The sequence below is a fragment of the Lacerta agilis genome, chromosome 2 (assembly GCF_009819535.1).
Source record: "Lacerta agilis isolate rLacAgi1 chromosome 2, rLacAgi1.pri, whole genome shotgun sequence".
Classification (NCBI taxonomy): Eukaryota; Metazoa; Chordata; class Lepidosauria; order Squamata; family Lacertidae; genus Lacerta; species Lacerta agilis.
In genome coordinates this window covers 53,088,786-53,101,989 of record NC_046313.1, presented here as the reverse complement: position 1 = coordinate 53,101,989, position 13,204 = coordinate 53,088,786, and the positions used below count along the sequence as shown (strand labels likewise).

The 13,204-nt window shown below is 47.4% G+C and overlaps 1 protein-coding gene across 3 annotated transcripts in view; it reads right to left on the bottom strand.

The window, feature by feature from the left end:
• Positions 1 to 10,411, bottom strand: part of ACSL6 (acyl-CoA synthetase long chain family member 6) — an 87,640-nt gene extending 77,229 nt beyond the window's left edge. Inside the window, exon 1 of one of the 3 annotated variants that reach the window (XM_033140067.1) lies at positions 10,252 to 10,411. In XM_033140067.1, coding sequence (XP_032995958.1) covers positions 10,252 to 10,324 — 73 coding nt within the window. In that variant the 5' untranslated portion in view covers positions 10,325 to 10,411. Of the gene's footprint in view, positions 1 to 7,126; positions 7,149 to 10,251 lie in introns of those variants that run through there. The other 2 variants (XM_033140066.1, XM_033140071.1) reach the window with 2 other exon arrangements.
• Between the last annotated feature and the right edge of the window lie 2,793 nt (positions 10,412 to 13,204).

Genomic DNA, 13,204 nt, shown 5'->3' with positions numbered 1-13,204 from the left:
CAAATCCCACAGAACTGAGGTGGGACTTTACCAACACATAATTATGATGACTGTATCACTGAGTACTATATTAAGATACTCTTTAGAATCCTTGGTTGGCATTATGAAGATAAATTCATGTTAGAGATGGGGTGGGTGTGTGGGTGTGTGTTTTAAGCAGAAACACACTTTGCACTTGGTCTTCCAAATAACCTTCTTAATAGGGAAATTTTGGTTTCTGGAAACCTTGGGAGATATTTCCCTCACAACTTCAAGATTATCTCCTCAGGATGTTAGCACTACTAAGCACCACCACAATGAGCACAAAATCCTATTAAATCCTGCCTTCTACCTACAACTCCCAAAGCAGCCATCCCTTGACATCTCATTGTTTCTGGCAGTAACACCACTAATGGAAAATATAATGTGCCATTTTGACACAATCTTCAGGCCTCATGTTGCCAGAACCACTAATTGATGCCCATGTATTTTCAGAACAGTCATCCACCCACCCCCGCTGGCACTGGCTTAAAATGAATTTTCAATGGGTTCTCTTTCTGATGTTTTCTAGGTGGGTGTGGGTATGTAGCAGGGGCGGGGGCTAACAATGTTTTGCTCCCTTTCCACAACCATCAGAATTTTTTTCTGTTGTGCTTTCAAAATCTGAATCTGCTAACACTTATTTTTTCCACTCCTCTACAGCTGATTTTTTTTTTTACTTTGCATTTATCATTTTTATTTCTTTTATTATATATTTTCATTGTAGTAGCTTTATATCATATATGCTGCTTCAGAAATGTATTTTGAAAGATGGTATAAAACTATTAAATAAATAAAATCCACAGCAGTACCAGGTGTGGAGGCTCCAGTAATATCCTGTCATTGTAGACCAAGCAGTAAGTCATTAACAGTGCTGTCCTATACATCCTCCAGAACAGGGGTCTGCAACCTTTAAGACCAAAAGAGCCACTTGGACCCGTTTCCGAAGGGGAAAAAAGAACTGGGAGCCGCAAAACCATTGCGACATTTAAAACAAATATAACACTGCATTTTATTTTTTAAAATCCGATTTAAATTTAAAAAAATCCGATTTAAATAAAAAAAATCCATTTTTTAAAAAATCATTCATTTTTATCCACCCTGGGGACCACTACCAGGTCACAGCCTGATCCAAGGTGGGTTGCAACAGCATACAAATATTTGATTTGTTGTTGTTGTTTTAAAAAAATGAGTCCTCAACTGCACACTTGTGTTAAATGTTTGTCCCATGTCTAATTGAAGACTGCTGGCTTTTACAATAATCTTAGTGTCTTTTACCCTTAATATTCCAGACCAGAGGCTATGTTCACCTCTTCCAACCTCCTCTCTTGGTAAATAAAGCACAGAATTGCACCAGAGAAGCCTGTGATGTTTGTGCTGACTTGCATACAGGTGGCTGTAGTAGTTCGTAGTGTTCAAACCTTTTTAGGGGAGTTCCCTGCCCCCTTAATGACAATGGCAATAGATTTTGCACATGAACACAGATCCAAGTTAGGACTCCTCTCTTCCACGCCAACAGGTGCTTTGTCAAGGCTCCCCTAACACACACTCAGGACAGAGGAAAAACTGCAAAACGTCCTGGCCTTGCTCCGGGGCGGAGAGAGACGCACGCCCGCGAGAGCGCAGTCTGAGGCTGCGAGCGGAACCAGGAGTGAAGGAGGCAGCGGCAGGGAAACAGGTGCCGCTTCCTCAACCATTTTTAAAAAGAGGGCTTCCCCCCTCGCCCGCCACCCTCCGCCCCTGGCCCAGCCCGCAGCTGCCTACCTTGTCGTCGCCTCGACACAGCAGCCAGCAGCCTTCTGAGAGGAACCACGGCCAGCCCTCCCCCGCGGTCCCACGACCCAGCCGAGGAGTCCTGGCCTCCAGTGCCCATGCGGGGACGCGTCTGAAGGCCCCCTTCCTGCCCCCATCCCATCCCGCCTCCCAGCTGCCTCTGGATGCCGCGGGGTCCCACATACCCGCCGACCCCGGAGCTCCCCTGTCCGCCCCAAGGCCGCCTCCCACGCTAGGAAGACTCCCGGAGCTGGGCAGGGTTGGTCCCGCCAGGCAGGCTCGGGGGGCGGCCTCTCCCATGGGCGCCTGCTTCGGAGGCGGAGGCGGGGTCTTCAAAGTTCCCCCTCCCGCTCACCCAGCTCCATCTCTTCCCGAAGGAGCGTGCACGCCTCAGGCGCGCTCCCCGCCAGAGCCCTCGGCTGAGCTGCGCCACCTCTACTGCGTCCCCACCGCCTCCGAGCCCCGCTGTTCAAGGCCAGGTGATCCTGGGTACGCCCCTGAGCAGCGCCCTCAGCCTCTGGAGGGCGGGCCGCCGGCCAGCTGAAGGGCGGCCGCTGCCAGCTGGAGAAGTGGGCGGGCGTATCCGCCCCGGAGCCGCAGCAGCCGTGTAAAAGAGCCGCATGCGGCTCCGGAGCCGCAGGTTGCTGACCCCCGCTCCAGAAGAAGTTAAGTCCCGCAGAGTTCATTGAGACTTACTCTCAAGTAAGAAGTAGTAACAAGCTTATTGTTTAGCAAAAGGAGCATTCAGACTTGAAGCAACAAATCTGGCTATTAATTTCCTGGCCGCCAGCACAAAAGGAAACACGCAAGGTAACATAGTTTTCGTTCTCAAACAGCAAAAACCATATAAATGCAATAGCTTTAAGAAAAAAATGCTGTAGGACTAAACTCATAAAAATATTTTTCACAAAGATCCTTATAAAGAGGACACTGAGTCATGTAACGCAGTGTTTTTCAACCTTTTTTGGGCAAAGGCACACTTGTTTCATGAAAAAAATCACAAGGCACACCACCATTAGAAAATGTTTAAAAAATTAACTCTGTGCCTATATTGACGATATATAAAGTAATTCTCTTGAATAGGAATCAAATAAACAAATTTTTCCCACGGCACACCAGGCAACATCTCGCGGCACACTAGTGTGCCGCGGAACAGTGGTTGAAAAACACTGATGTAACGAACAATATTCTCTGTAAACCTTTACCAAAACACACAAAAACACTGTTCCAATGGCAATTTCTTATAAAGGCCATCTAAAAACATGAATGCTTACTAATTCAACAAAAAACAGTTTTAGGCTTTAGCAGCTCAACTTATGCAAATAATTTTTGTGTGTGTCCCCGTTCATATGTGTTTGGAGAGAGAAGAGAGACAAGAATAAAAGTTGTCCTGCTCATAACAAGGATTTGAAGGCGTTACTATGATTATTACTAATACTGTTGCTATTATTATACCTTAATCCCAATCTTCCTTGAGAATCTCAATGGACCTCGCAAGTTAATAATGAGAACAATAAGAAACAGGGGGGCAAATAATAATTATGGCAATAGCTTAAGACTCCAACTAAGGGACTGTGGTGCTACGAAAACCTTTTTGGCGATTAATCCCTGTAGCTGCTTTTTAATTAAAACTCAGTATTAGGAACCTGCTCAGCTGGGCCGGGTGTGTAAACCAGTGTCTAGGGAAACTGATGGGGCAGTTGGGTAAAGTCAGCAAAATATTACTGTGGAAAACTCAAGAGAGCTTGCACCAATCCAAGTTGCAGAACGTACTTCCCCCTAGTGGAAAGAAAGGATAATCAAAGTCCAACTTTAAGCTATTATCAGAAATACAGAAGATTCCTGTTACAGGTAGGTAGCCATGTTGGTCTGCCATAGTCAAAACAAAATAAAAAATAAAAAATTGTTATTCATCTGTGAATGAGAAACTATTGGGATCATCAATGATTATCACACAGTGGACATTATTACTTTTTATTCTATCCATATATTAGCATATCAATCTTTATTTGAATAAAGAGACAGAAATGCTGATTTCAAATTTAGAAATGGTTGTAGCTTTTAGGATTGCAGTGAGAAAGTTCCCCTGGAGTTTCTTATTTATTTAAGAAATTTCTGAGCCACCTTTCAATATGCAATATTTTCCCCAAGGCAGCTTACCATTTCTGATGTAATCAGATAAAACATATACAGCATTAAACTAATAAGCAACTCAATTAGAAGTGGCTTGCTGGGTGGGGTGGAGCAGCTGCACTAGCTTCCCAGCAAATGGGTCACAGTTGCTTACCGGGAGGGAGCAGAGGAGGCAGCAAGGAGGTTGGTGCAGTGCAAAGGCATCAGCAGAGCCAATCTGGTGCTCCTTCTGGTGTGTTTGCACCACCGCCTCGTTCCTCTCCCTTCTGGCAAGTAATAGTAATAGTAATAATAATATATTATTTATACCCCGCCCATCTGGCTGGATTTCCCCAGCCACTCTGGGCGACTCCCAACAGAATATTAAAACACAATAAAACATCAAACATTAAAAACTTCCCTAAACAGGGTTGCCTTCAAAAGCATTCATTTTCATTTGTTTGCAGAAGGTTAAATGATGTTGCATCAAGTCAATTGCTATCCCACACTTACCAGTGCATTTCCCCATCACTTTCCTTACTGCAAACATTCAAATATCTCCTTTTGGTTCAGAAGTGGGTTTGTGGCACAAGAGGGAAACAGCCTCAAATCCACTTTGGTGGGTGGCTGTCAATCACATGTCATAAGGATATCACGTGACTGACGGGTACACAGACCTGGCCACCTGTCAAAGGTCAAAAGGCCTTACTATAATTGTGGTCACAGTGAGGACATTTGAAGTCCATTTGCACACATGGTTTGCATCCAAACCATACCTGCTGCAAGCAGAGAGAACATGGCTATATGAAGGCAGATTGCCAATGAAAGCTCACCTTCAAAGAGGCTTGTGGACAATGAGCCCCCTCAACTATACTAGTGAGTTACCAGTGGGGAACCTCTTAGTGTTGCTGATCCCGGGGATCACTGTCTAATCAGCAAGCTCCCAATTGTCCTTACCTGCCCCACACCTGTATCTCACCCTTCTAGCAACTCCCACAAACACAGTGGTGCCCTGAACTAGCATCTAGGATCAGTGATGGACTGGATGAAAGGGAACACAGTCAATCCAGATAAGGAAGAGTTGGTAACATTTGGGGAGTGAGACACCTGTGGGCAGGTTAAATTGCTTTGGTTAGGATCATACCGTCCCTAAAGATTCACTTTGAAGCTTCAACAAACTTCTGTACTTGACATTACACCCAGAATCCCTGTGACCTATAATGCCTTTGATTAGTTTTGGTTGAGACACCCACTGCGGACACTGCTGGAAGACAGAGACTGGCTTCTGTCATTCATGCTTCAGTTACTTCTAGATCAGATTACTGTGATGTGTTCTATGCAGAGATGCCCACGTAGAAACGTCAGTTAGTGCAGACGGCTGCTGCCCAACTGTTAACAGAGATGGGTTAGCATGGTCATATTACACCAACTGAAACATCTGAACTACTTCACATCTCTTTCTCAGCTAATTCAAGAATTGAGCTATAAAGCTCTATATCGCCTGTTATTCAGAGAACAAACATTTATTAAATAATTAAAAAAAAAACCCAGCAGGAATGCCAATGGGTAAAGGCAGGGTTCTCATGTAAGCTATAGGACTGCAGTCTAAGCAAGGATGAGTGCTTAACCTTTGCCAATGTTTTTAATTAGTTCACCCATGTTAACAAATATGTGTGACACGAATACTACAAATCTCCAGTTTAAGCTTCCCTTTCATTATAGCAGCTGTAGAGGGACACTGAAACTGTATCATCCTTTTCAAGGGCATTTAGTTCTTCAGCCTTGGAACAAAACATTTAACAGAACTAAAGCTATATGATAAAAGGAGAAGGGAGGGAGAAGAAACCAATAAAAATTAGGCTGTGTTCACATTCCCATTTACTATGCACTGACTTTGCTTCCAGTGCTGGATTTACATGACCTTGTCCAAAATGATTAAGTATCCTGTACTTTCTTATGAGCTACTACTGTTCTATGTCAAACAAGCATCATACTGCCTGGAGTCCTTAGACTCCAGCCAAGGCGTGAACACCTCTGCTTAGGGTAACAACATCTGTGTCCTCAGCACTCCCTGGTGCATACACAAACAACTGAATTGAAACCATGCTGATGTGAACAGATGAGGGGGGGGGCTGTGAAAAGCACAGAAAACAGCTTAACTGAGCTATAAGGTAGGAATGTGAATATGGCCCAAGTCTTAGAGCAGGGTTGGGGAATTTGTGTCCCAACAGATGTTGTTGGACTACAGCTCTCATCACCCCTGAGCACTGCCTGTGCTGGTCTGAGCTGATGGCAACTGTAGTCTCATAACATCTGGAATCCAAAGGTTCCCTGCCCCTGTGATAAAAGATTACATTGATTAATCCTGCAGCATCTCCACCCCTGGTTTCACATATCATAAAAGTCCAACCAAGTTAGTAGTACTGGCTAAACTCTTGGGCTTCATTTAAACCAGGTTCTTTCAAACAATCTGTTTTCTGGGGCTGGAATTTATAAAATAATAGGAAAGATCAGAGAAACGCTCACCATCTGCAGTGCTTTCCCTTCACCACTGAGGAATTATAAGCAGCTTTGCCATATCTGTGAGCAGAATGATGGTTTACAATAAACAACGAGCTGCTCATTCAAAACATCTAGTACAGTTCCCTAACCTTTGGACTCAGTAATGGCCAGCATGATGATGCAGGTGGGGCTGTACTGCTGGCCTGGCTTCCCAACACTGCGTAATACTGCCAGTTGTCAAGAGGGCTGACAGTGAGGAGTGCAGAACGGTGTTGGTGCAGCAGCGGAGCCAATCCAATGCTCCCAACACAGAACCTGAACTGCCTGCTGCCTTGCCTCTTCCCCCTCTTGGTAACCAGCAGCAGCAATGCAGCCCCACCTACTGCTACTGGTTGGACTTCATCTCCCATCAGCCCCAGCCAACACAGAGTGTTTGTTGTGGGGGAGGAAGGGAAAGGAGAATGTTAGCTGCTTTGAGACTCCTTCGGGTAGTGATAAAGCGGGATATCAAATCCAAACTCCTCCTCCTCCTCTTCTTCTTCTCTTCTTCTTCTTGGTGGGAGCTGTAGTCCAACAACATATAGAGGACACTACACTGACTATTTTGGTACATTAATATTAGCTGTTTTCCAAAACCACTTCAAAACTTGGGCAGTTCCTACGGTTGGTGTTGAAAACATAGTTATGACATGGTTTGTACAACCCCCAAACTTTGGCTTACCAGCACCATTTGTGGGCTTCTGGAGAGAGTCTCACAGCTGCTTTGCTCCTCCCCACACTTTTTACTCCTGTGCTACCCTGAGCTAAAGCAAGGCTTGGCTTAGTACATCATCATCTATGGCTCATTGTTACACTCTCTCTCCTTGGCTACAGCTCTTTGTGAGTGAGGATCTCACCACTTGCAATTTCCCAGCAATGTAGAGGCAGATCATAGCCATCACAGCCAGTAGCTTTTACATTAATTTCTCTAATCTTCTTTTAAAGGCATCCAAACTAGTGGCCAGAGAATTCCACAGTTTAACTAAGCCTTTCAACATTCCTTTTGAATGTTTCAACATGCAGCCTTGTTGGACATACCTGAGCCTTGTAACTTTTCATCAGAGGGGAGTTGCTCCAATAAAAAGCAATTTTGTCCTGCCTTTCCATTTTAAAACAAACACTCAGTACAGCCATGGGAGTAATATATGTGGTGCTGTATGTCATTTTAAGTTGGTGGGTTTGATAATATCATTTTAATTGTGTGTTGGGGTGTCTGTAAACCTCCCTAGATCGTCAGGACAGAGGGCAGCACAGAAGTTTAATAAATACAGAAATTATTAAAACACTTAGACTTGTATTCAAAGCAGAGTTTGGTTTCCCCTCCTGCCCCCATGAGCTCCCCCCAAAAAAGTATCATTCAGGGGAGTCCCCAAACCCATCCCCTCAAAACAAGACACAATAAAATCTCACCACCATCATTAAAACTAGAAGAAATAATGTTAAAGGCAGGTCACTGGCAGATGCAGCACACATTTTTAAAAACAACAATTCCATTACATTTCAGGGGCTCAGCATGTAGTAAAAGAAAAAGTTTGTGTAAGGGGGGGCTCAGGGGGGCTCTATACTTAACTACAAATGATCAATTATTGATTCCATGCCTGCATGACTCAGAGCCTCGGCTAGGCATTTCCAAAAGAGAATATGACATAGTATGACTGGGCAAACATTTAGCTTCCAAGAACCAGTTTTGGATATTTGAATGTTTGCTTGCAGAACCAGAATTATTTGGGGTACCAGCATTAACTTATCACAGAAACAGCCCCCAGACGTTGCAATAATTAGTTGATCTTGAGGTTGTAATTTATCTCCTTGCTGTGCTGTTGCCTCGTCACATGGGCACGAAGCAGAGCTCACATTCCCAGCCATATATCTCAAGTGTCACCCATTGTGAGGGATCAGGTGTAATGTAAGTAGCAAATAGCAAGGAAATATGTCTCTGAGCACATGCAAAGTGCTTCAACCGCTAAGGGTATCGCTATTAGCCCCACCCATGTGAGATTACAGAATAAGACTTCCCGGAGCATTATGAGATGTTATGAGAGTTAACGAGGCAACAAATGCTTTATTCCCTGAGAAATGCTGCATAAAACAGCAGCAACATTTATTTGAAATACTGTTCTCCTTAAAGCCATCCTGCCTTACCTCATTGGCATTAGGCCCCACGTTCAAGCCTTTGCTTCTGCAGCCAGCTGACATGACCAATACAAGCAGACAAAGTTAAAGAGCTCTGGTCCAGGTGGTGCATAGGCTGGGGCAGGGTCTTTCTTGGCTGGAGCTGCTAAATGAGCTAATTTTGCTTTCTGTTGCCTCAACCTCAACAGTTCAAACATATTGGTCCTTTCCTCTGCCTCTGCAAGAGGACTCTGTTGTCATGGCTTCAAGCCATAGATTTCACCAGCAAGGCTGGGGTGGTGGTGGTGGCACATGGCAATGTGTAGAGTAACAGCAAAGAAATAAGCCTCTGAGCACATGCAAAGTGTTTCATACATATTGAGAATAAAAAAGCATGTCTTCAAACAAGTGCTGGCATGAGTTCCTAAACTTATCTTTTATAAGACATGAGACGTGGCTACAAAATCTTTTTTCTTCCTCCCCCCCCCCATCCCACAATATTTTTATAGCGCCACTAGATTTCCACCATGCTGAAAAGAATTTGCTAGCCATTTGGATGATGCCTCCCACACCCCAACGTAGGCCAACAAGAGGAAATATTGGCACATCTAAGTGCCTTTCTGTGGCTTTGCATGCCCTGGAGAGAAACAGAGTGTCCTAAGTGCTGTAATGGGGAGTTGCCTCCTACATGGATGGAGGGGAGGCAGGAGCCTAGTATTAATTCCCATGCATTTATTTTAGCACCAGAAAATGAATTCAGCCCATGTGAACTATGGTTCTCCCTTCATAGCAGCAACACCCACTCAACACAGCAAAGATCTTTGCACCAAAAAGAAGTTGATCTCAACCCATCACCTACAAATGACAAGGAGTTACAGAGTCCCAAAGGCTGTCCTTCTCCCTCACCTCCAGAGTGTTCTATTTCAAATCATTGCAGCAGATTACACCATTTAAAACTGAATCTGTCAGGCGCTGAAGAGGATCGCAGCTATTCCGGGGTCCCGCTAATCCTCTTTGTCTGATCCCATCATCTTTAAAACATTGACCCATCATTAATACTGCATGCAGCAGCCACACACAACGGCATATTCCTTTTTGCACAGAAACACATACACACATCCATATGCACCATCCTATACACTCCTAGTCGGTGATCAAAAGAGAGCATCTTGACCCCGGTCCAGGCAGCAAAATCACAGCAGATAACTTATGTAATCTTCGTTTTTTGTTTTTGTTTTCAGCATTGCTGAGCTTTCCAAATTCCTCCACACAATAGGGCCCAATACCGCAGAACGATGACATCAAAGGCAGCAGCAGCATCCCTCGCAGCCTTTCTCTTCTCCTGCTCTGGTCCTTCCGGAGGGTCTGGGGAAAAACACATCCCAACAACTGCGCTCATGTCTAGGAGATCCGAGAGAAGCAGTTCAAAGCAGCAGCGGGACGCGCCGACGAGCGTCTTCCAGGGAGGCCGGGAGAGGTGTGCAGGGTTGTATTGAGGTCATTTCTAAAAAGGAGCCTCCCCGCAAACACCCTCCGTCTCTTTCCGCTTTTGTTCCGTTTTCCCTCGCAGCGAGGGGCATGGGAAGCAGCGCCAGTGATAGGGAGAAAGGTGGGGAGAGGGGGGGGGGAGAGAAACCGTAGGAAACCGAAGGAGCGGGATGGCGGGGAGGGGAGCGAGCGCCGAGGCTGACTTACCCACGAAGAGCCAGATGGAGCCACCAGACACTAGGAAGAAGGTGAGCATGCCTGCTGGAGCCGGCTGCAGCATGGGCGGCCTGAAGCGAGAGCGCAGCTTGAGGGGGGGACTGCAGCAAACTCACTGCAGTGAGTGAGGGAGCAGCAGCAGCAGAGGCAGCAGGCAGGCAGCGGCGACGGGGACTGGCTGGCTCTCGCTGCTCCGAGGCGCAAGCCCGCCCGCCCGCCCGCCCGCAGCAGCAGTAGCAGCAGTAGCAGTAGCAGAGGAGGTTATTTTTAGCCGCCCGCTCGCCGCCCTTCTTTGCACCGGCTCCTCTTGGAGAAGGCGAGGCCGCGTCCCGGCTTGGCGGCGCTAAGAGGATGCCACGCTCGCGTGTGCTGCCGCGGTGCATGCGTACGAGGCGGCAGACATAAACGCTCAGCTCTCGGCCCTCCTTTCTCTCCCCCGTCCTCTCCTTTGCCCGCAGCCCCGTTTGGGGAGTCCGGCTGAGGCGCAGGAGGCAGGCAGGTTGAAGGCCCAAGAAGGCTTCCTCCGGTGGTGGAGGCGCTGGTAGTCCGCCTTGCCGGAGGGCAAAGGTCAAAAGGGCCTGCGGAGAAGCCAGGCGCTTTGCAGACAAAGAGTCTGGGCAGGGGCGTCGCTAGGGGGGTGCGGTGGGGGCGGTACGCCCCCGGGCGACAGGGGCCACAAGCGGCGGGTGGGGGCGACAAGCGGCGGGTGGGGGCGACAAGCGGCGGGTGGGGGCGACAAGCGGCGCCCCTCCCGCCACTCCCCAGGCAACGCCGGTCACCCCGGGAGCAGCAGCGCTGCACGGATGGGGTGCTCCCTCGGCCGTGCGCTGTTGCTCCCGGGGCGACCGGAGCGAGCGGCGGCGCATGGGGGTGACAAGCGGCAGCCCCTCCCGCCATTCCCAAGCGCTGCCGCTCCCTCCGTCACCCCAGGAGGAACAGCGCACGGCCGAGGGAGCACCCCGTCCGTGCAGCGCTGCTGCTCCCGGGGTGACCGGCAGCGTGGGGAGTGGCAGGAGGGGCCGGCGCTTGTCAGCCCCACGCGCTGCCGCTGGCTCCGTCCCCCCGGGAGCAGCAGCGCACGGTGTGTGCGGTGCTGCTGCTCCTGGGGCAACGGAGCGAACGGCGGCACGTGGGGGGGACAAGAGGCAGCCCCTCCCACCATTCCTAAGCGCTGCCGCTCCCTCCGTCACCCTGGGAGCGGCAGCGCACGGCCCGACGACGGAGTGCGCCTGCACGCGCAGGCGCACTCTGTCATCGGATCGCCGCTTCCACAGCCTCCTTTTGAGCCGGAGAGCTTAAAAGCGAGCTCTTCGGCTTAAAAGAGGGCTGCAGAAGCGGCGCCGGCACCTCCGGAAACGCCCTGGGGGTGGAGCGTCATGACGTCACAATGTGATGTCACGACGCCCCGCCCCCGGGGCGTTTCCTTTGCCGCCCCGGGTACCGCGGAGCCTTACTCCGCCACTGAGTCTGGGAATGCCTCAGAGCAGGCCCGAGGAGTGTTGCCCTCTGAGGCCAGCAGCAAATGCTAACCACCTTCCCCTCTCTCACCTCCCCTTCAAATGTCCCGGCACCTCAGACATTTTAAAAAATGAAAGATGCCACAAGCATTTCTCCCTAGGAGTAAAAATACCATAATGATACATTAGGGGCAGTTGCAGGTAGGTAGTCGAGTTGATCTGCCATAGTCGAAACAAAAATAAAAATAAAAATCCTTCCAGCAGCACCTTAGAGACCAACTAAGTGTGTTCTTGGTATGAGCTTTCGTGTGCATGCCTACTGTATCTGAAGAAGTGTGCATGCACACAAAAGTTCATACCACGAACAAACTTAGTTGGTCTCTAAGGTGCTACTGGAAGGATTTTTTTTATTTTTATTTTGTTTCGATACATTAGGGGGTCAGTTTGTTGCACTTTCCTGATGCCCACAATTAGCTGCCAGAGGCTACTGCCTCCCTCTGCACAAGGGTTGGGCCAGCAGGGGGCAAACACCCAAGACTGCAGTGGTCAAATATATGCTTTGGGATCTCTACAACAGGTTTCGGACATTACAAAGCCAGGTCAGCTGCTGCGGAGTGAGCCAAAACTGTCTTAGCAAATGCATCCAAATTATACTTGAGTTTGTTTGTTTTTATGTGCAACATTTTGTTACATTTTTTGTTGCATGTTTTTCATGTTTAGATGTACTGTGTTGCTGTTGTTTTTAACTAAGCAATAAACTAGCTAAGCAATAAAAATGCAATACATAATGCAAGTTGGACTTCACATCAAATGGTTCAGTAGAAAGCACCCAAGGTGAGTCATGGTAACAGCACTTTCATCACACAAATAATGGTAACAATAAATAAAAATCTAGAAATTGATCCCTAAATGCATATTTGGGCAAAGGTGGGTTCTGAGTCAGGGAAGGTTGAAGATAAAGAGCTCAAGGAGGCTGTCACGTGGCTAAAGATTATGCACCTCATATGGGAGCTGAATTCCTGCCATCAGCCCTGAACCTGTAAGTATGTCAGATCACTGAGAATTTGATAAGAATCCTGCATATTGTTCATGGTCTTGTTTGGGCAGCATCTGGAGAAAACAGATTTGAGTTATTCATTATTAAATTTCAGCAACCCCAATAGTCTTTCTGGAGATTAATCTCTCAGGGTTTGATTGCATTCAGCGAAAGCTACCCAGAAAAGGCACAATGAAACATACTCGGAATAGATATTACGTAAGTGTAACATATGAAAAATCTTTGTGGGCCATTGAAAGATTGCAGTAGCAACCAAAGGCCAGTGAGCCAGGGTGGTGTAGTGGTTAGAGTTCTGGAGCAGGACTTGGGAGACCAGGGTTCAAATTTCTACTCAGCCATGAAGCTCACTGGGTGACTTTGGACCAGTCTGTTTCTCAGCCTAACCTACCTCACAGGGTTGTTGTGAGAAGAAAATAAGAAGGAAGAAAAC